Below are 24,807 nucleotides of genomic sequence, written 5' to 3' on the forward strand. Positions count from 1 at the left end.
CACAAACATTAGAGCTATTTTCCTAATGCTTGTAGTTCAAAGGTTTGGTTGACTTGCTTGCTTTATTTGTATAAATGTTTGCACAACCATTGTTATTAAGATTGACCATTATACTTAACAACATTAAAGTATAATGTATACAAGCTGAAGCCCCGCCTATCTATTGATTGCAGATGTCAATCTTAATTACAAAGCTTGAGCAAACATTTATACAAACAAAGCAGCAAGCCAACCAAACCTTTTAACTACAAGCATTAGGAAAATAGCTCTAACAATGTCACAATGCTTATGTTATTACATCACAATAAAAGTTGATTGTTCAATTTACTTCGTAACCTCAGATCAACTGGCTTAACTCATTCATAAGGAAAGACTCAAATTTTGTCTGTAGGGATTGTTGTTGATAAACTTGAAAGTCAGGTCTTTCATGCATCCATTGGAGACATTAGAACTTTATGCTGACAACATTGAGTAATTGATTGCCAATATGAGCATAGATGTGTCTTATAGACATGCTGATATGATGAAATGGTAACACTGAGCGCAAGCAATACTTAAGTTTATAAAATCTGTGGCTTTCAGTGATAACAAGAAAGTAGCTGTAATCAGTAACCTGGAAACATTAAACGATAGAATTGGTAAAAATTCAATGAGAGAATTGCATTTCATAAATACATAAAATACTAGATAAAAAAATGTAGAAGATAAAGAAATTCTAAGGACAGATGTTCTTTATGTTCCTCTAATTTTATCTAAAGTGGGAACTTAATTTACGTTACAATGTATATTCAAACCTAGAGTCAACAACAATTGAGAGAATCTTATAACTACTCACATAGATTACAAACTTTTGACAGGCATAATATTATAGAGTAAAATTGAATAAATATAATAAGAACTCAATTCCTCCCCTGTAAAGTTTGTCAAGGGTTGATCAAGTGATAGCTTTAAAGCTCTTAAAATCATCACAAAAGTATCTAGAAACAATGCATAACAAATTGAAAAGCAAGGCTTTAAAACCGTCAATTGTATTTGTGACATTCTAATGTACTGGGTGATGGTCTAAATTGAAATGGTTGCAAATAATATTTTAAAGTAGAAAATATATGTTGAAAGAGCAAGTCAGTTAATGTAGTTTATCCTGAAGTCAAGTTTATTATATTTCAGAATACTCAAGACAGTTTTGATAATATGCCAATTACTCCACCTCATCCTCCCAAGCGACCACGAACAGGAAGACATCCAATCAGAAGATCCCACAGTCTGACTTCTCCTGACAGAGGGCGCTCTTACATTCCAGCAGACCAGGAAAGACTTATTATTAGTGCTGGTGGAGATCTCCAACAAGGGAGATCATCCTTAACAAGTGACAGCAGACCTAGCTCCTATTCAAATAGAGAACAGTATACAAGGAGAGATACAGGGAGACACAATGAAAGAATAGAGGTTTGTAACAAAAATTGAATTATGTGCAATATCCTAGATTTGCCCTTGAAGTCTGATATTGTATCAAGTCATTACTATTTCCTTTTTTCCTTCTCTCCCAATTTAGAGTCCTGAAAAAAATGGCCTGAAATAAAAGTAAGAAGAAAAGGTGCTAAAAAATAATGATAATAATCAAAATTCAATAGTATACATCACTCTTTATTTCAGCTAGCTGACCCCGATCACAGTTGCACACTTCCCTATTGTTAAGTTTTCTGACTAGATTTTAGAATAAGCACTAAAGATAATTTGTAGAATTTTGGTATGTAGTTTCAAATGATTGCTTTGTTCAGTAGACTGATTTATGATCAGCAAGCTTTAAAAAGGGGGTTATCCACTCCCATGAACTTGCAGTTGTGTAGCTGTGTAGCTGTTTATAAAGTTTATGTTTTCAATTTTGCTGCAAAGTAGGCAAGACATATTCCTGTGTAAACAGTTGTATTTTACCTAAAAATTTCATATAAATGAATTATTTTTGCAGGTTTCTTTAAATCCCAGGCAAACATCTGCAGATGGTAGAATACCTAGTGAACATAGGAGAAGAGAGGATAACAGATTTGACCCTCACAGTGAACATAGGCGGACAGAGGATAATAGATTTGACCCTCACAGTGAACATAGGCGGACAGAGGATAACAGATTTGACCCTCACAGTGAATATAGGCGGACAGAGGATAATAGATTTGACCCTCCTAATGAACATAGGAGGAGAGATGATAACAGATTTGATCCTCCAAGTGACAATAGGTTTAACCAGCCAAACAATAGATTTGAATCTTCTAGAGACAATAGGTTTAATTCGGAAGATGGATTAGATTCAGCAGACGGTCGTTTTAATTCAACTGTTGATAGTGGATTTCATTCGAACGTTAATAGACGATTAAATTCCACAGGGGATGGACATTTTAATGATGACAGGAGATTTAATTCTGAATACGAAGTGCTAGAAAGACCTAATGATGTCGATATGGAAGATGATAATAGATGTAAGTAATTCAGGGCTCTGGGTGGGAATTTACTGAAGTAAGTCCCAGGCCAATTTTTTTGATAGAAACTGTTTTCAGAAATTTTTGTGAATACCAGACCCCCAAAAAAAGAGGTGAGTTTAGGTCCTTTACAGAATACCCCGAGTATATTTATATGATTAAAATAGTTCTTTTCACTATCAATTTGTATATGATTCTAAAACATTTAGCAGTCATTCAAATTGTTAAATAGTATGTGGTGTTGTCATTGTTAATGTGCTGGAATAGTGGTTTACATCCGATTCCTTTGGTCTATGGTGGATAGTTGCCTCATTGACACCATACCACATCTTATTTTCATATCGCTACAAATGTAGCTGAAATATAATGTTTTATATGACTGATTCCTTTAGTGATATACTAGATTTCAATTTTTTACTTGCCAACATCATGTCTTTGCAACAAGCATTTTTCAAAATTTGTGTTGTTAAATATGGAAATAGCTCAAATGTTTGAAAAATATGTACATGAATTGACATAAAAAATTTCAATTTTTAGCCAATCCAGATGATGATATTGATAATGTCAGTGTTGGTGGAATGGACGTTTCAGATATTGAGGATGATGAGAAAGGTCCTCCAATGACATCACGGAGGTCAGATACAAGGTCAGATACAAGTGGGTCAATGCACCATCCTCGACCACCACCAAGAAGAAATCAACAACAGAAATCCTATGCACAGCCTTTGGTATGTTGTGATAAAGCTTTATTATGTACCTATTAAGGCTACTCAGTTTTAACATGTTTAATAACAAAAAAATCACTTCTCAAAAACGTTAATGCCAATAATACCTGAATAAACTTTAAATGAAAAACAAATGTTGATGACTAAACACTAAACACTTTGTGGTGTAGAAAATATCATTTTCTTTTTTTGTAGAGGCTGAAATGTATACAAAAACACTGTTGAATTAAATATAAGTCTACTTTTTACCATTTTCTGGCATAGAAAGTCATTTTCAGATTCTTTGGAGGCTTAAATATAGATAAAATGACTTTATTTTCAGATGTTAGTTTATTATTAAATTAAAATACATTTTGTACTGCTCAGTACAAGTTTTTTTTTATATAAAGAGTATTGTTTTTAATGTTTGTATATATGATATATTGATTGTGACCTATTTTTAGGAGCCTCCATACAGACAGCAAAGTTCATCACAAGACTATAACGAGTACCCAGATGATAGAAGGGATAATTTCCGTCAAAATGAAGCTTTAAGTCGTTCTGATGGATTCTTAAATAGCCGACAGGATAATTTTCCTAAAAATAGATCAATGGAATTCCCTGGCAACAAATCTATGCAACCAAAGCCTCCTTCAAAATTTAACCAAAGAGTTATTTCCCCGAATTTCAATCCCCCATTGAACAGTAATACTGACAACTTTCCACCAGGAAAACCGAGGCCAGCACCAAGGCAACCAAGTATGCCCAAGCCACGTCCACCTCCACGAAGAACACCGTCACCCACACAGCCAGGATCAAGAGACCAGATATACAGTCCGCCACTGTCAAGTCAGAGCAATGATTTGCCTATACAAAAACCATCTCCTCCGCCTCCAATAGATTCAAACAGACCAGATTCTGGCTCTAAACCCCCAGGTTTGTTGTTATCACATATTGTTATTTATAAGGCTTTTGATCATTTGAAATGTATGCATGGCAAGGTTAAATAAAATGTGCATTCTGACACCTAAAAACATACTTTCTATAACAATCCTAAATTGATTCAATAGTAATTCAGATTTAAAAAGCTCACCTATTACATGTTTGTAATTAGAAAGCATCATGTGACACATAAAAACAAGTAAAAAAATAACCATGCAAAGTTTAAATACTTTAATTGAATAAAAGGAGATGTTGGTAACTGTCAATGAGACAGCAACCCAACACTACCAATTACTAGTGGAGACATGCATAGAACAAAATGCCGTCTTCAACAATTAAAGAAACAGGGGTTAAAAAAATCCACTAGTCTGAAGCCCAGGACTAAAACATTTATGCTTCGGGGTATCAAAACGTGTCATCAATATGCCTGACGGACTAGTAAAAAAAAGTTCTTGGTGTTACCAAAATGAAAATAGAAAATTCCTTCCGCCATCCCTTCCTCACTATTTTTATCTTAGCCAATCGGATTCAATTACTTCATCCAGGATTCCTGGAATTTGAACTGATTTTATTACGTGTTTTAAAAATAGAACGAATAACTGTGGGTGGACCGGTATCATGTATTGATCACAATTCCCATACTTTCAATATCGATTTCTCAGTACTGGGGGTATTGTTCATTGCTGAAGCCGAAACTTTCAATTAATGGTACTGGGAGTATGATGCATTGATTGATATGACCTGTTACTTAGTAAAAATGATTTAGCCTATCAGAAATACATATTAAAATAGAATTCTAGTGATAAATTTAAAAAAGAATTAAAAAAAAGTTTTAAGTAAAAATTCGACAGAACCACATTGTTGAAACTAATACACGTGTGCGCATGTGTGAAGGTTTGAGATTTAATTTTGCATCCAAATTCTTCAATAATGCTTACAATATCATTGGTACCTTTATCTAACGTCCATTTTTGATGTATTTTCAATAAAGTGGAAAGAACTATTCAAACTTAATTTTGCTTTGAAAGCGTACAGGGATTTTATGTGTCCATCTCTGGTCATTGTTTAACCATTGTCAAGTGAACATCCGGTTTTAGGAAATGTGCTTTTAAAAGGAAAGTACAGTTCTGACAACGTGATATTGCATTAATAAAGAGTCTAAGGCAGATTTTAGTACACTCATGTTGAACATTTCGTATGATGCACTGTCAATTTAAGTTTACGTCATAACATCAAATTTATATCAAAAGTCTGATATTGTTTTTATGTTAATCATTGTGATGATGCCAACATTTTTACAATGATTGCCTTTATTACTAAGTCTTACGGGACTGAAATCTGAATCAGAGGAAAATGTCCAGCTGACTCAAATATTTGTTGGAAGCCCGGGCTAGCAGGTCTGTTTGGCTGGGCTAGCAGTTCTTCCAACAGGACTAGTAAAATCCTGCTACCAATAAGTCCTGGAATAGTGAGCTATAACCAAATTTTTTAACCCCTGAGAAAAGTTCATAATTAATGCCAATCTCTTCTCTTTAGACAAATTGTAAACAAATATAATAAACATCACCAGAGATCTGTCATCAACAACAAATTATTTGTATTTCAGGTGTTGTGGAAGGAAGACGTATACCACCACCCATGTTAATGCCATTAGAAAATGCACCAAAACCTCCAATGCTAAGTATTTTAGATAGAAAGGAAGAAAAGAGGAAAAAGAGAAGAAAAAAGAAAGAAAGGGAACAAGAAAGGGAGAGGGAGCGAGATTTGGATTTGAAATCTCCACCAATGGATATCGAACCTCCCAGGGGATATGCTGCCCCACTCCATCCACCACCCTCTGCAACTACCCGACCTCCAAGGGCACAGTCTGGTGTTCCTGCTCCAAAGTTTTCTAAACAACCACCTCAGAGGCATGAACAAAGGTTAGATAAGACTAGCTGGATATAAAATAATATTATGAAAAGACAAATTTGACCTTTATAAGGTACAACTAACAATTAAATACTGTCAAGTTCTATTTTTATGGTTTTGTAATTTACAATTCAAGCATTATACCATTTAGTTGATTAATTTTTTTTTTTTTGGTATACCAATGATAACTTTAAATACCACTTGACCAAATACATTCAGATTCAACATATTTCCTACAGGGTGAAGGGGATTTTGATGGATTTGACATGATGGATCAAAAGTTATGCCCCTTACTTGCTTAAAATTTGGAATTATTTTTTGTTTCAGGATAGTAAATGTTCTATTCACAGAATATAGACACATGGACTAGAGTAGATTAAAATCTATTTTGACAGAGTCTACATTTTCTATTCAACAGTGGAGTGCAGTACTATCTTTGATCACTAGATATCCTAATTCTATTTTTATCCAGAATCTATAAATGATTTATACAAATATTCCTATAATTTGTAGATTGGTGTATGAGAGCATGGATGAAGAAACAAAAGATGATTTTGAACCACCAAAAATAAATGGCCATGCAGTTCCAATAAAAGAAGGTCCTCCAAAATCTGGAAAGCCAGTCCACCGGACACAGTCATTAGAGAGTGAAGATTTAGAAATGGAATTGATTGGCCAGTCTTATGATACAATAAATGAGGAAGATGATCAAGCTGGACCATTGATTCCTCCACCTAAAGGATTTGGAAGTCCATCCAAATCTCCAGCGGGGAGACCACTTTCACATTCTGTTCCACAGGTAGGTGAATCATTGATTCCATCACCAAGGAGTTAGAAATTATATCAATCCTCCTGAGATAGTTGATTGATAATTCCTTGATCCAAGGAAACTGCCTCTGTGTAGTTGTGTGCTTGCCTTGAGTGCGGGAGGTTGTGGGTTTGATCCAGTCAGGTTATGCCAAAGACTTTATAATTGGTATTGCTGCTTCACTGCTAAGCAAATGACATTAAGGAGTATGTACGTAAGAACAACAACTTGTCAGCTCAGAGTAAGAATAATGTGTTTAGGAAGGTTGACATGTGTTTCTGCTGACTGTTGCCTTGTGAACTAGTCTGTATAAAGTCTGGTTCACTGTGTCCACTTAGTACAAATCGGTTCATATTCATATCACATTAACTTGTTCTCCTCTACATTAAAATTTGCCTCTGGACATTAACAAGCTATCCATCATCATTGTTCATCCAAGGATTAGTAAATCTGTTTTACATTTTCCCATATGGGGGACAAGTTATTAATTCTTGTACTAAGAGAAATCCATCTCAAGGATAACCACTTTTATATTTGTTCTGCAAGTAGGTGAATTATTAATTCTTCACATAGATAAAGTCGGTTCTAATCTCAAGGGAGACTATTATCCCATTTACAGTCTTTCTCAGTAGATATATACAAATTTGGAAACTATGGTGTTTACATGAGGGATATGTCATTTCTTTTGTATGGTTGGCATTCTTGTGTAGATCGTTTCTTTTTCAGTTGTGGTGAACTTTTTCATTTGATGCATACACACCAGTATTTACTAAATTTTATAAAATGAAATTATTTTTTATTAAATAATACAAATGTATTTTGCAATCAATGATTATTAATCAGTTATCAAAAACTTTCTGAGGATCCAAGATTTTATGCAGAGAATACTGTTAACATTCAAATTTGTACATCCAGACATTTAAAAAAAAAAATAAGATCTTTAAAATCTATTTAAAAAAACATTAAATTGATGAGAAGTAACAACTTAATTTTAGAGAATTGGTCATGTTGCAATAATGCTTTAAAGTTTTTTAAATGAAACAATGCAAGATATAAAACAAGAAATATTTTTGAATATAAATACATGTATATCTGTAATAATGAAAATGTTAGTTGGCATAGTTGATTAAGTATATAATTTTAAACAGGATTCTGATATGTCTCCGTAAGTAATAAAAACAATGCATGGTTAGGGATTAAGACAGACAGCATGATTTATATGTATTTGGTTTAATAATGTTGTATCTTCTCTTTAAAGGAGCTTTATCTTTTATTTCTCCTGTTAAGGTTGTTGGTTAATTCACATTAATTAGTATAGAAAATACAATTGTACAAGTTTTTGTTAGTTTGGTTTGCATGCCATATTCAATTGTAATTTATCCATTTGAAAATTATTGGAATATGATAGTTTATATTTATTTGAAAAATAATGAAATACTATTGTAACCAAGGGATTAGTTTGAATCATATTAGAATTGATAAAGGATTTATTACTGACTTGTACGGTATGGGTTTTTCTCATTGTTGAAGGCAGTACGGTTGCCTATAATTGGTTACGTCAACTTCGTTTGAACTTTGGTGGATAGTTGTCTCATTGGCAATCATACCAGGCCACATCTCCTTATTTTTATATTGTAAAGGAATTTCGCAATATTACGACTGATAGCAGTTTTAAGTTATGTGCCAAATTACTTAGACAGAAACAATCACTTTGAATCGTGACAGCAAATATTTGCTCATTTGATTTCATGTACTGTTCAATGTGAGATAGTTAATTTCCTTCAATGAAAGACTGACTTGAACTTCCTGGATTTATGAAACTTTGACAGTTGGTCAATTTAACAAATGTTCGTAAAGAATATTGCTTATCTCTTTCTTAGACAAAGTTGACCATTGATCTTTTATTCTATTCATAAACTGTTAAGTTGTTCTGCTTCTATGCTGTCCATGTTCTGTGTGTATACTGCTTTTCATGCTATTTTTCTCAAGTATACCAGGAAAAGTTGAATACAAATATTTTCTTAATTACACAAGTCATCCCCCCCTCAGTAGGAGGAGGCTTATACTGGTTTACCCCTGTCCATTTGTCTTGTAAAGTTTATATAAAATAAGGAGATGTGATACAGGGATGGGGTAATCGTAATCTGTAATCGTAATCGATTGTAATTGATTACATTTTTTACAGTAATCGACAGTAATCTGTAATCGAGGACATTTTCGATTACATGTAATCGTAATTTAATCGATTACAGCAAAAATTGTGATGTAATCATCGATTACTTTCGATTACATTTCGATTACTTTAGTAAAATAGTTTGATGAAATATAACCTATTTTAAATGATAATATGTATGTATTCATCACTTTATAGTACAGATAAAATAGAATGTATTGAGAGTTTATCAACCACCTTATTTCTATCTATTGTCTCAAGCTACATTTAATTTATGATCAACCAAACTTTATATCAAATTAATTTATGTGCATGTCAATAATTTCAGACCTTTATATTAAAATAAGAAAATAGATTTGAAGTAAGAAAAAAGAAATAAATAACAAATGTGTTTAAAGTTAAATTCTGTACTACATTGAAGTAGTAAGCTTATTTACTTAGTTTAGAATAGATAAACAGTTGATTCCTTATAATGTTATAATATTATGTATAAAAATTAAGAAAGTACACAAAATCCTTTTGACAACAAACCAATGGCTATGCATTGAAATTCTCTTTCCAAACTAGTAGATGCATGTATCCTAATTTGACAATATAAATATATATTGTTTATAATTTATTAAAGAATAAAAAAATCTAAGCAAACTTCTTGTCTTTACTAATCAAATGATCAAAGTCTTCTAATCAATAAGATTATCATTTGTTTTCATTTCAATTATGTCTAATTAAGAAGGGGATTTACATTATTTTGCCCCAGGTTATCAATTGTACTCCATTGACAGTTTTATAACCTGTAATTAGGGTGGTTTTATATACAAACAAAAGGATTAAATTATGCATGTCATAATAATTATAAATTTTGATCTTTAAAATTAGCAGAGGGCTATTCCAGAAAAAAATGTATGAGAGGGTTGGACGACAGTTTATCTTTTTTTGCATGGGTTGTGGTGGTTGGAGCAAATGTAATTCTGTGGGTAGTTGTTCTTCTCCACAATTTAATTAGATGGGTGGTTGAACATTAACTTATTAAGATTTGGAAGCTTTTGTATATAAATAAAATAAAATATAGCTTTATAAAAGGTGATGAAACAGTAATGAATCTCGGAAATTTTTTATGTTTTTTTATTTTTTATGTGGAGTTATTTCCCCTTAAAATGGATTTTCTTTAAAATCCGTTTTACTGATTATTGAAATACACAAAAAAATTATTTTACTTTTCAACTGCAAGAGAATGATGTTTTAATGAAAAGGATTCCAGCTTTGAATTTTTTGTTTTAAAAAACTTCATTTTATTGAAAAAAAAAATTTCATAATAGACCACTATTTTAGATTTGAATATTGTAATTATAAGAAATATACCAGCTTGCTGAAAATTCTTGACATACTATTCCCGCAATGCCTTTGTAATTTATTTCATGGAATTTTTGTTAATTTGGTGGAGGGGAATTTTTACACAAAAGTGGTGATTTCTGGATTTTTGACTTAGAAACTCCTAACCCTTTTTACACTTGAAAAAGCCATGCCACAGTTGGAATCTACCCTTTATATTTTGATATAGATTATATAGAAGTACAAAAGGAGATCTGAAGATTGAAATTTTTCAGCCTTAGTATCCTAATTCTACAATGGTTGTGTTGAAAGTCATTAAGACATACATACTTAAAAAATATACTAGTTTTTAAGTAGACCATATCAATTTCTTACACTGCTGTATTGACTTTCTTTTTTTTTTGTTTGAATTAGATGGGTGGTGGTAGTATCAAACCTCTATTTAATTGTTTGGGTTATGGGTCGCCAAAAAAATCAAATTGTATGGGTCATGGGCATTAAAAAAAAGTGCCTTCCAACCCCCCCATACATTTTTTTCTGGAATAGCCCAGAACTAATTAATTATTCTACTTTTTATTTTTTTTCAGAGAAAACTTCCAACATTGTAATTAAAATATACCTGTTTTTAATCAGTACAAATATAAAGGGTAACTGAAGTCAGTATGAAAGCAAAATTTTTGAAAAAAACCTTTGATACAAATAAGGGATTGATGCAATGCGATGTCATTTCTCATTCATGTTGAACTTCAAAATTAAAAGATTTTTTTAATATTTCTGATTCTCAGTAAGAGATTCCGTCTAGGAGACAACTGTCAACTTATAATTTCAAAAAAAATGCTTTAAATGCTGTTTATGATAAAGTTCTAAATTTCCACAACAGTAACTGTATACAAACGTTGAATAACATAATAAAATGATAATTTTGTTTAGCTTACTATATATTTTTTTTCAATTTTGAAGCATGTAATTGACAGTAATCGAAAAGTAATGTAATTACTTGTTATGAAGTAATCGATTGCAATCGATTACATACTAAAATCTGAGTAATCGATTATTAATCGATTACACAAAAATCTCTCATGTAATCGATTATAATCGATTACATTTGTCAGTAATCGTGCCCATCCCTGATGTGATATGATTGCCAATGAGACAGCTATCCACCAGAGGCCAGATGACCTAAAAGTTGGCAGCTATAGATGAGAAAAACCCATACTGCATAGCAAGCTATAAAAGTGCCTGACATAACTAAATTTAAAACAATCCAAAAAGAAAACCAACGCCCTGATTTATGTAGGGAACAACAAAAGAAAAACAAATATTATATACAGCAACAATGGACAACAACTGAATTACAGGCTCCTGACTTCTCAGGCATTACAAATCAGAGCTTCCTGAAATTTGGTATCAAACTTCATGTGAGCATGCTTTACTGTGTGATGCATTTTCCCATCCATCTCTTATCAATTTCCTGTTACCGAATACTTATAGCAAGTGTCACATTAGTGAGCAGTAACCCACAGTTCAACTTGTTAGCTTATAGGGTTTACATTTGTTTGCATATTCTTTGAATTTTTGACTTTTTGGTGCAAAAGAGTAATGAAGATTGCAGTTGAATGATATTTTTTATTTAGTTATGATGGAGAACAAGGTTCAATAAGAGGATGCCTGGGTCTAAATTTTTACTCAACTTTTGACTTTAATGTAGGATTACCCTGTACAATTTATTAAAATTCAAATGAACAGTCAAAACTGAGCAGTTTTGCAAATTGCTACAAATAAAAAATCAAATTTTACCCCTAAACTAACCTAAAAATTGTAGTCAATATGCATTCACATTGAAAAACCTTACAGTTTACATTTTGCATTTATATCTCCCCAAAAATTTGTCGAGTTAATTTTTCAGACCAAATTTTAATCATATAATATTCACACTCGTTTATTTGAAAAAGATACTTATAAAACTTGGTATAGAAAATTATAAACACAACTACCAATCATTTCAAACTCACTAATTTAATATATCTTTATAGAATTTTCAACTAATAAATTCTTAGCTGGTATTGAATTAAGTGTATTTATTTGAAAAGGGACAAACCAGCATGCCATACTTTTGAATGTATTAACTGAAGCATCAGTGTTCTACTACAAAATATAGTATTAACAATGTCCTAGATTTATTTATTCTTGATTAACTTCAATTGCTAGACTCTAGACTAGACTTTTCAAAGCTCTGAGTTGTTGGTGTTTCTGAGCTTACATAGAAATTGTGTGAAATGAAGTTTAATAACTGTATCAAAATCATTTACAAATAGGTAATAAATAAATAGAAACATTATATTGTCCTTGTCGAGAATTGATCATCACATGCAATTTAAAAGTTGAAAATATTGTCTATACTTAAACAAGTCAATGCCCTGATTTATGCTAAAAAATAAACATATTCAACAGAAACCAATGATCATGTGATGTTTGAATGCAGAATTTTTCATGTAAGATATATCAATTTGTATCAGCATAGCATCTAGATATGATAATTACAGAATCATTTTGCACTAATTATATTTAAGTTAAGAAGTCATGTGTAAAACATGTATATTGCAGAAAGTACTTTAAACATTTACTTTTTTTAACACCTTACATTAATGTTGGAGTTGAAATTTGTGTCTGAAAGAAAATAAGAAAATGCACATGTTTGTAATGAGAATTATTTTAGAAAACATAGCCCATAGTCTGATGCAGGCAAAGTACCCAAATATTTATGACTGGATAAAAACTAAAAGTGTAGTAGATTTTTTATCATGTGTTTCTAGATAAATACATAAGTTTTCACAGAATAAATCTTCCAGAAAATTATGTTTAATACAGTTATATTGTTATCTGTGTTCAAGATTTAAAATGATATTTGGTTTATATACCAGTATTTAAAGTGTGTTTTGGTCATGACAACACCATAAGTTTAATTACTGTTAATTTGAATTTAAAATAGCCATTTTTGATTTGTAGGACAACAGAACAGCAAGAATGACTCCTACAAGTGCTAAACCTCCACTACCACAGTCTGGTAGATCCAGTGTACAGTCAGGCCGTACCAGTGCATCGTACCGAAGGAAAAGTCCATCACCTCATCGGAGGTCACGCCCACCTACAGGGGGACGTTCTAGCAGTACTTCATCATAGTTTTATAATTAGTTTTTATATTCCGTCCATATTACAATGACTAGTCTGTATATGTTATTTATTTATTTGTGTATTGCAGGATATTGAAATTTCCTATTGGAATTTCTTCAAAAACTCATTTATTTATTTAGCATTTTTCTTCCAAAAAATTTAACATGTTGTTTTTAATCTACATCTACATTGTAGTTTCCCTGTAGTTAAACTAAGACTAAAGGTAAAGGGTATTAAGAAAATGTGAAATCAATAAAGGTTTCTCTAATTCAGAAATTACCGGATTGTTTCTCTTTAGCAATGTTTAGTTTAATGGAAATAGATGGTAGTTGTATCAACACAAGGAAGATAGAAAATAGTATTAATAAATTTTAGATAATTTTTTCAGGGCTGAAAATATAATTTCTTCTTATTTATTAGTGTAAAACTTCAATGGGAAATATTGAATGTAGTAAAAAGGAAAAGTAGTATCAGCAATGTAAAGTTATGGTTTGTAAATGTGCTTTAAATGTTAGAACATTTATATTTTTATACTTTGTTAAAATATGTTAAGATTTATATGTTATTTATTTACAACCCAATGTTTGTTAAAAGAGGATATATATATATATATAAACACACACAATTACACATATACACAAATATATATGTATATATATATATAAACAAGTCTAAATTATATATATATATATTTATTTTTTCTTTATTTTTCTTAAGGAATTGTCATACGGTTATTTACAAGCATAGTTGTATGACTAAGATATAATAATTTTACTTGATACATTATTAAGCTTATAAGTTTTATTCTCTATGTATTTATTTTACTCTTTTTTAAACAAACGGAAACTTTGGTTTTTATACTTTGGAGTGAAAAATGATCAGAAGATATTGAATTGTAAAAAACCTTGTTAATGGACTTGTTCATAGGCAAAAAACATTCAAATAGACTATAGCTATAGCTCTGATTCAAAAAGATATTTGATGTTGAAAATGATAAGAAGAATGCCAAGCCTACTTGAAGTATTTTTTCAAACTGGCCTGTGGAAATGCTAAAGATTTAATTTTTGTGGCATTGGTATAATTTTAATAAATTTCTAGGAAAAGAAAAATTCCTTTGTTTTTTATTTTTGCATTTAGGGTTATTTAATAAAAAAAACATACACGAGCCCCATGGAAAGCACTTCAAAGTCTCATCTAAGGGTGGGTATTTAGAATAGTGAATGTGTAATAGAAGTACTCAAATTGCCTATATAGATGGTAACCTTATTTTCAAAGTGCCTTCCCTGGTCACAATGTATGTTTTAATTGAACAGCCCTTATGAAGTATTAAATAGATATTTATGAATTTTTCTGACAAACTTTTACATAAAGAATTCTTAAAATTCTTGATCATGTCTAGATTTTTTTAAACCTGATATGTATATTTATATATAATATAGCACTGTATATAGATGAGCACATTTTTCATCTCATTCATCATGTGCCAAATCAAATTTTAAAGAGAATTTTGTTTGTCTTATTTAAATGTTTTTTATTACTGTTTTAATGAATCTAGAAACGTATCAATTTTTTAATGCCTTAAATATCGAGAAAAAGGTTATAAGCAAAAAAAGGAATGTTTATCTCACAGTGTGCATTCCTTTGTTCAGCAACAGAACATCTGTTGTGTATGATTGAACCTTAATAGAAATACAAAGGAACTTGACCAAGAAATGATCTGATATGTTGCCTAATGATAGAAATCATTTTCATGTAATATTTTAAGTAAAAAGTACATTTACATTTGGTAGATAGTATTGGAAATTTGGCAATAAATTGAAAGGCATTATAGCTATTTGCTGACATAACATGTTAAAATAAAATACATATTGCATGCAAGGGAGAATTTGATTTAAATATTAGATGTGAAAACTTCTGTGTTAGTCCTTTTGTTAATTTACATTCAAATAAAAAAATAATGCATTATGGAATAACATCCTTCCATTCACATTTCAAATAGGGCACTATAACAAAAGTTTGTTTTAAATAAATATCATTAAACTTGTACAGAATCTTATGAACAGTAAGCTCCATTTGACATTGAAGATTTCGGCTATTGTCATTCCAAATGTACAGGCAGAACTTATTTCATGAACAAATGTGTTTACATCCCCTCATGAATTTTGTTGAACAAAATTAAAGGCTTATTTGACAACGATAGGGGAACGGCCATATCATGCTTTCATGGCACAGCTGTTTGTATGTTTATAAAATGTTGATATGTTAACTATATGCTTTGTTGTTATACCTATAACTGTGATACTTTTACCGTCCATTTTGTTGTTATTTATATACTAATGTATATTCTATTTAATACAGAAAACATATCAGTTTTTATACTCAAAGGAAGTTAGGGCTATTACAGGAAAAAATGTATGGAAGGTTTGGTCACCACAGAATATCTTTTTTAATGGGTAAAGGGAGTGGTTGAGAATGAAAAAAGAAGTGTTGTCCAACCCCCAATCCATTTTTTTCTTTGAATAGTCCTTAATTGTATATCATGTATTCGAGAATCACTTGTATGTTTCATAAACTTTGATGAACCTTCAAAGTATTGTTATATTGGATGAAAATAAACAAAACAAACTGTTGATAATTTGAATTATTTCAAACTAGTGTCCACATAAATTTAGTTCATTAAAAAACAACTCTTAACCTGTACAGCTATTTTATTTCAGCTTCAGCAAATTTTCAATAGAAAAATATTTGGGACTCTAAATTTATGTGAAGTTTTTTGTTGCCTTAAATTTTGTGATGTTTCTTCTTGTTTATCTTTATTGTGCCTTGTACAGATAATAAATCTGTTTTATTTAAATGTTTTAAATACTTGCAAGATGTTACCAACTCATTTGCATATATTGTATTATATACACAGCTACATCATCAGTCTGGTACATGTTATGTATTATCAGTCACCTCAGGTTTAACTAACTACTCATAGACTGTGATATCTTTGTGATATGTCATGTGGTCAGTAAGTAATTCTTGCCATTGTGCTTGGTAGGTATTAATGTATTGGTTTTCAGGGAAAGTAAAGACTCTTGATCAAACATTACATCACATGCATTTTGGCCTACCAGATACAAGATCAAAAACTACTTGCTGACCAATAGGTGTAATTGTTTTAAACTGTTTTAGTGTGTTTAATAATGGTTTTGTTTAACATTTTGATTTTTTCCCTTTCTCACAAGGAAGGAAAAAAGTCGTTAACTGTTCTAAGTTTATATACCACATTTTTTTAAAATTGTGAAATAGCCACAAGCAAATAATGTCAGTTTCAAAGTTTTTCATCAGAATTTTCACATTTTTTTTTGTTAGAATTATGATACAAGTTTTTGTTGTTTTTTTAATTGTTACCACAAATGCGCATTTTGTTATTTGGTTATACACAGTAGTTGCTGAATATCACCACTGTTTTCTCATCTAGGAAAATATTCAAGTAAAAGAGTAGAATTGGTAAAATAGGTAAAAGAAAAAAACTATGATATTTTTAAGGTATTTTTTTTTGACTTCATTAGAAGAAGTGAAATATTCCTAGAGAAAAATAATTATTGCGTTTTCTTGAAGTCCATCCTATTTTAAAGTGGCCATGTTCATTTGTTGTGATTTTCTGTTTAACATTGTTATGTATTGAAACATCTTTTTTTCATTTAATTGCAGCTACTTTTATAGTATGACAGTTAGAAAATAAAATATATATACAAAATGTTTTTGTTTTATTATTTATTATACCCGTATAGGAGTGGGAACCATATTGCAATCACCTTGCCCCCCCCCCCCCCCTTAGTCTTCTGCTCGTCAAACAAATATTTAAATCACACTTTCCTTAGGTATTTCTTTATTTCTTAACAGCATGACTTCATATTTGGCCAGCAGCTTGAGTGATTCATTTTTTAAATGTGTGAGCACTTATTTGATCTGTCAGACCCCTACTTCCTGTTTGTTGTTCCATATGTTTAATGAATTTTTAAAAATTGTCACACTTTTCTCAGGTTGTGTAATACCTATAAAATGGAGAATGGAAATGGGGAATGTGTCAAAGAGACAACAACCCGACCAAAGAGCAGAAAAACGGCCCAAGGCCACCAATGGGTCTTCAACACAAAAATCCGCACCTGGAGGTGGGCTTCAGCTGGCCCCTAAACAAAAATGTGTACTAGTTCAGTGAAAATGGACGTCACATTAAACTCAGAAACATATAAATGAACTAAAACTAAAAAAAATATTCAAGACTAACAAAGGCCAGAGGCTCCTATGTCTTGAATACCTCCCCTTTTGTTTCAGGCAAGACAACCACCCACCAGTTTAAATAGACTAAGTGAGTTTAACTATCTTTAAGCTTTGGGCTGTTTAATGGTGTAATGTCTCTTGAAGAAGATAAAGTATAACAGTACTGGTACTTCTCTTTAACTAGTAGATGTACAGATATAACTAACCTCCACAGTTGGTAAAGTGGATGCTTACTGTGCCAGAGATCAAAGATTAGATGTCAGATAGTGCAGTGGAAAATTACTCACCACTGTTACATACCAATATACATTTGTTGTACCTCTTAACTAAAATGATGGGATGTTGTCAAATAAACATTTTTTAATAAAAGATGATTTTATATGTTTTCTTAAAATCTGACTCTGTTCAAGACTTTTGGATTTGAATTTTATAAATGAAAAAATGAATGTACAACAAAATTTAAGTCCTGTAAAAATACTTAAATAGTTGAGGAGCTTTGTGACCAAAAGAAACAAAAAAAGAATATCCAAATCCATCTAATTTCTAAAGTAAAGTTAGTTGGAATCTTAGTTCCTAAAAATTTCTAAATATTTTAACAGAGTTTGAAAAAGGTATGTTAAAAACCATGTCCATACCACCAAAGCACTGACTATTGAGCAGATTAAGCCCTAGTGGATTAACAGTCCACCAGTATTGATAAAGACCCAGTGCTGAAACCTCTTTATATTTTTAATTGTACTGTAATCAGGAAATAATAAAAATACCAAATGAACTGAACAAAAGCCTTGCTTAAATGCATGATATATTTGTACAGTATTCCAGAACATTTCAGAACAAATTACTGAAATTTTTAAACTGGTAAATCTACATCAGATGCTTGTTGAAGTGAATTATAAACTGCATAAGTACATGGTTTAAATGGTTTTCAATTATAGACGTGAACTTTTTAGTTCCGTCAATATATGTATAGGACAAGGGATTACAGAACAGATAAAAAAATAACTGTTTTGATATAGCTTCAACTCTCAGAATATCTCGAGAGCCTCCCATTGTTATTTTTCACAAACCTGGAGAGGGAAATCAAATTCTCATTATTAGGAAAAATTTCCTAGTCCCCCCATTTGACATCATTTGACAAAAGTAGTGGATTCTCCTGTTCAAACAAACTCACTATGTGACTTGTTGTTTTGCTCATTTGCCTATTAATAATCAGATTTATTTGAATATGAATGAAAGAAGATGTGGGTATTTACCTACGAGACAGTAAAAAAACAAGGACATCTAGAGGTCAACATAATGTCTTCAACAACAGACATCTGCAGGTCAACATAATGTCTTCAACAAAAGACATCTAGAGGTCAACATACTGTCTTCAATAACAGACATCTACAGGTTAAAATACTGTCTTCAACATAGACATCTAGAGGTTAACATACTGTCTTCAACATAGACATCTATAGGTCAACATAATGTCTTCAACAACAGACATCTAGAGGTCAACATAATGTCTTCAACAACAGACATCTAGAGGCCAACATACTGCCTTCAACAAAAGACATCTAGAGGCCAACATAATGTCTTCAATAAAAGACATCCAGAGGTCAACATAATGTCTTCAACAAAAGACATCCAGAGGTTAACATAATGTCTTCAACAAAGGACATCTAGAGGTCAACATAATGTCTTCAACAAAGGACATCTAGAGGTCAACATAATTTCTTCAACAACAGACATCTAGAGGTCAACATTTGGTGTTATGCTTGGTCCCATTTTGTTTGTTTTGTACATAAATGACCTACCATTACACATCAAAAACTGCCATACAGAATTGAATGCTGATGACACAACTATGCATACATCAGGAAAGAGTATTGCTGATATGCTATTAAAAGTACAAGATGATCTTCAATGTGTTGAAAAATGGTGTCAAGAAAATAACATGTTCATAAATTCGGAAAAAACAAAATGTACAAGACAAGGCTGTGTTTAAATCAAGCAGAACCAGTTCTAATTATTGAGAATAATATTCTTCAAAAATCATCAATTGAAAAACTTTTATGTGTTAGAATTGACTCTAATCTGTCATGGACAGGCCATGTTAATTACTTATGTTCATCAATATCATCTAGACTTCATTTACTCTCTAAAATCAAGAAATTTCTAAATATTGATTCAAGAAAATTATTTTATATTGGTTATATTCTCCCACTGATAGATTATTGTTGTATTATTTGTAGTGGTTGTGCTAAAAATGAGCTAGTAAGAATAATAAATTTGCAGAAAAGGGCTGCAAGACTAATTTTAGATGCTGATCCACTTTCATCATCAGCACCTCTGTTTAAACAGCTTGGATGGATAACAGTAGAGAACAGAATCTCATACCATAATCTGTTTTGATGCAGAAATGCCTTATGAATGAAGCCCTGTATATTTAACTGAAAAATTTAAAGAAATGCCAGAAATAAACCAATATTGTTTGAGGAATATGTCTTGCAAAAAATTGCAAGTTCCAAAAGCCAAAACAGAGCTGTATAAGAAATCTTTTATATAATCAGGAACTATATTATGGAATAACTTACCAATATCCCTGAAAAAATCAACCTCAAGTACAAGCTCATTCAAAAACGATTTAAAAAATTATTTGTTGGAACATTAAGAAGCTGTGTAATTTTATATGCATAATAATTTTCACACACTTAAACTTTAAATATTGTTGAGATAATTTGAATGATGCCAATACTATATGAATTCATAATTTTTACCTGTTTTGAAAATTGTATATTTCATAACAATTTCTTATTTGATTTTTCTTATATGTGTGTGTTCGTTTGATTATTTTGTAATTTGTTTGTTTGTTATATGTCATTGCATTTCATGAGGGCATCAGGGAAGATTAGTGTTATAGCTAACTGTGTAACCCTCCTTAAATAAAGAATTATTATTATTGTTATTATAATGTCTTTCAACAAAAGACATCTCGAGGCCAACATACTGTCTTTAACAACAGACAGGTAATTTTCAATGTTTATTGGTAGATTTTTTAACCACTGGTAATTCAACTGCATAGAGTAAGAACAAAAAAAATCATAAAAAGCAATAAAAATATGAAATACACAAAGTTTCCCGTTAAAACACTTCTATCAAACAGAGATCCCATTCGTATGGATTTTGGAAATGTTACCAGAGACAACTATATAAGGATAAAGTTTTATAGAAGCAAAAAAATGTCAATGATTCAAATCACGGTTTTATTGTCAAAATGAACTGACATGATATACAAACAATATTCATAATAGTAAATAGCATACAAAAATGTTACATATGACATATTTAACAAATTTCAATAATTATGAATATATATATCAAAATATCATATATAAAATTGCAAATCACAGGTATCTTTGATGAAATATTTATGTTATGATCTTTCAAAACCCACTAATAAAATGTTAAAGATGTACATTTTTATAAATGTTTAATAAGACTGAAGATACATTGAGTCCTGTGAGTCCTGAAACACTGTTTTTCATAAACAATTTTGTACTAACACAGGTGTAATAAATTGTATTGTATCTGAAGTTATATGCATTTATCCATTTTAACAACACAATTTTTAACTGTCTCCAGTATCTTCTAACACAAATTTTAGGTGGGAACAATTGAGGTCAGGTCAAACATAAGTAACTTCATCACACAAATGTATGATGTTGCCTTAAATTTTTTAGATATATGTACTCCTTTTGAGTTATGGATATGACTTCTTAATTGAAATGCAGCTGCATAATGAATGTTTACTTTCATTAAACAAATGATTTCTGAGGTATATGAATTGGACACACAGCATGAAAAATGCTATATATAAATATTTTAAGTTATAGATACCTTTTGTAGACGAAATGCAAGTCTGGCATACAAAATTTTAAGCTTGGTATCTATAATGAGTTTATCTATGTATCTAAAGGAAAATATAAATCAAAGCATTATAAAATTCAAATGAGAAGCAAATTTATAAACTTTTACCTTCGGAGATAACTGTATTGTATTCTAAGCTCTGTTGGCATCAATTGGTGATTTTATGGTCGCATAATTAAGTTTACTGGTGACGCGTTAGCCATGAAATCTGGTGCGTTATCCAATCAAATGATCGTAACAAACGATGTTGCATTAGAATTAAAAAATCACATTCTGAAAGATTTAAATAAAATGCACAGAAACAAACATTATTCATAACATTGAACAAGCAAGAAAAGTAAAAGTTACCTATCTCATATAAAACTATGGGACATAAATTATGCTTGATAAAGATTATATATAACAACATATGTAATTCACAATATATATATCAGAGACAGATTTAGTGGGAGGGGGACAAGGGGTTAGGAGACCCCTTAATGAGCTACATATTAATAATACGTATACATTTTACATGTCCCACTCCAAAGGTTGCCTAATTTGGGGCCCTCTGCCCCCCTTTTTCAAAATCCTAAATCTGCATCTATATACTAGAAATCCAAACTCATTTGAATTGATAAATTATGACAAGATCATGGATGCTTAAAATTAAATACCATATTTGATATATTTCAACTCTCCTACACTTACATGCACATTCTCAAATTTTTCACTTCATACTTAATTTAACATTTTTTTGTGACCAATAGTTAACAATTTCTATGCTATAAAAGGTACAAGAGTCCCATAATGTATATGTCTTATGTATCACAAAATAAGTATCTATAAAACATAAAAAAGTAATTCTAAAAAATAAACTTGAACATCAAAATAAATAAGTTTTTGTTTAATGTATGTCTCCATTTGAATTTGAAAGTACCAGAGAGCTCAATACAGTCAAATGTGGTATATACAGGATTTCTAATTGATCATATTAAAATTTATAAATAAGTAGGTAATGATTATTGACATCCTAATACTCTAAACAAAATCATATAAAAAATAATTGTTTGCTATTTGTAAATATTGGTAATGTTACTATAGAACAATATAGAGACCCAAAGGAGTCTGTACAGCTCCCATGGTAAATACTCATTATTCTGATTAATGTTGTGAAGGTATGCAGGAAAATATGTTCCCTCTTTGTGTCTTTCTGCTCCTTTACTCTAATTTTCCTTTTACCACACTCCCTCAGTAACTCCGTTTACTCTCACTGTTCCTGCTTCCTCTCAAGACCCCCTCCCCTTTACAGTTTTCATTATGTAACTTTTGTTTAAAAATGCACATTTTTCTTTTTGTGACATAAGTTTCTTGTTCATATAAAGATATCAATGTCAGGACCAAAATGTCATAAATGTTATCAATTTCATATTTGTATATGTTTTGTTGGATGATATGGCACTTTCCAATTCAGAATTCTTCGACTTTTTCTCTACCAAAATGTTGAAAAATGATGTGGCAATATTTTTATGCGTAGACAGTAGACTTTCTACAACATCAAAATGTAAAAAAAGTTCATTCAGATTTGTCCTCATCATTTTGGCCGTCCAGTTGCTGAAAAATAAAATAAACTACACATAAAGCTTTACTCAATATTTGAAAACCTTATGTCTGTTCAAATGATGAAATATGATAAAATAGGTTTATTTATGTAATTTATAGTGTCAAATTATTACATATGTGTACATTATGTTATATTATACAACTTTTTACAGTTTTATTATAAGCGATCATATATGTGTCCATAGGACACCACAGCCTCTCACAATATTACATTTCCATGCTGAGTGAACTAAAAAATCTAGGTCAAAACCTTAATTTGGCAAATATTTATATCATAATGAACATGTCATATTTTTCATGCCGAGCCATTTATAGCTGACTATACGGTATGGTTTTTCTCATTGTTGAAGGCCGTACAGTTGCCTATAATTGCTTACATCAACTTCATTTGAACTGTGGTGGATTTTTTGGTAGTTGGCAATCATACCACATCTCCTTATTTTTATATGTGCTAACTTAAAAGTTGATGTGATAAACCAAAACGGCAACCTAGCTAAAACTTTAACTTGACATAGGGATGGATAGACAAACATACCAGAAAACATAATGCCCCCTAGGCCCCTTATCCTACTATCATAGGCAAGGCCAAAAGATATTTCAACTGTTAGCTGTTGTATCATTTTTACTTGATCTGAATGCAAAATTTGTCTAATCTATTTTGAACTACAAATAATTTGTAGATAATCAATATAAATTGGCACAATACTTCTATACAATTCTAAATTGTCCAGTTAGGTATACATATATATTACAATTTGTGCAATAGTATCTTTGATATTTTCTTTTCAAACTGCCTTTGAAAGCACCATACAAATTTTCATTAGACTACTGTAAATTCAGAAATTATTGCAAGGTTTTTATTAATGTGAATAATTCGACTGGGTGAGTATTACAATAATAAATACTCCCATTCTGATATCAGATACATATATTTGTATGCAGATTTTCCTGAAACTGCAATAATTAATCTCACATTTTTGTCATTTCTTCAAAAATCGCAATATTAAATGCATGCAATAATTTCTGTATTTACAGTTTTCAAATTACCAGGTGGTATATTTTGTGTGCTTTTCAATTTTGGAAGGTATATGTGCATGATGATCAAGGACAGGAATGGATCCAGAATGTTTTGCTTACATGAATGTGATAGCAATAAATTTTCATATTCCTCATCAATAATTGATACAAAATCATGTATTTTATATATATTTTTTCCATATCAGGATATAAAGCATGAAACACATGTAAAATGATTCCCTACAAAGCTTAAGCTGTCTTTTCATTACAAAGCTGAAATCAAAGCACTATTGATGCTGTGAGCCAGCTAGTTGAATCAGTGATCTGACTTAATGACAAAAAGAAGAATATCAGTACGGCGGTACATCGTAACATGTAATTTATTGAATACTTTAAATCATTTCTATGATGCAAATGTTTTATTCAAATCAGTCATTGGAAACTCTCTGTTCATTTATTGAAAGGGATATATATACTACTTGGTTAAATGTATCTTAC

General features: G+C 30.8%; 2 protein-coding genes across 4 annotated transcripts in view; one reads left to right on the plus strand and one right to left on the minus strand.

The window, feature by feature from the left end:
• The window catches only part of LOC127711536 (general transcriptional corepressor trfA-like), a 32,295-nt gene extending 15,039 nt beyond the window's left edge, over positions 1–17,256 (plus strand). The window contains exons 9-15 of the mRNA XM_052217615.1: positions 1,168–1,446; positions 1,967–2,471; positions 3,009–3,199; positions 3,640–4,111; positions 5,724–6,039; positions 6,542–6,827; positions 13,345–17,256. Coding sequence (XP_052073575.1) covers positions 1,168–1,446; positions 1,967–2,471; positions 3,009–3,199; positions 3,640–4,111; positions 5,724–6,039; positions 6,542–6,827; positions 13,345–13,518 — 2,223 coding nt within the window. The 3' untranslated portion in view covers positions 13,519–17,256. The remainder of the gene's footprint in view (positions 1–1,167; positions 1,447–1,966; positions 2,472–3,008; positions 3,200–3,639; positions 4,112–5,723; positions 6,040–6,541; positions 6,828–13,344) is intronic.
• Positions 17,257–21,008: 3,752 nt separating this feature from the next.
• The window catches only part of LOC127711539 (P2X purinoceptor 4-like), a 34,386-nt gene continuing 30,587 nt past the window's right edge, over positions 21,009–24,807 (minus strand). For all 3 annotated transcript variants that reach the window (XM_052217621.1, XM_052217619.1, XM_052217620.1), the window contains one exon: positions 21,009–23,283. In XM_052217621.1, the coding sequence (XP_052073581.1) occupies positions 23,245–23,283 (39 nt within the window). In that variant the 3' untranslated portion in view covers positions 21,009–23,244. The remainder of the gene's footprint in view (positions 23,284–24,807) is intronic.

The sequence above is a fragment of the Mytilus californianus genome, unplaced genomic scaffold (assembly GCF_021869535.1).
Source record: "Mytilus californianus isolate M0D057914Y unplaced genomic scaffold, xbMytCali1.0.p SCAF_8, whole genome shotgun sequence".
Taxonomy (NCBI): domain Eukaryota; kingdom Metazoa; phylum Mollusca; class Bivalvia; order Mytilida; family Mytilidae; genus Mytilus; species Mytilus californianus.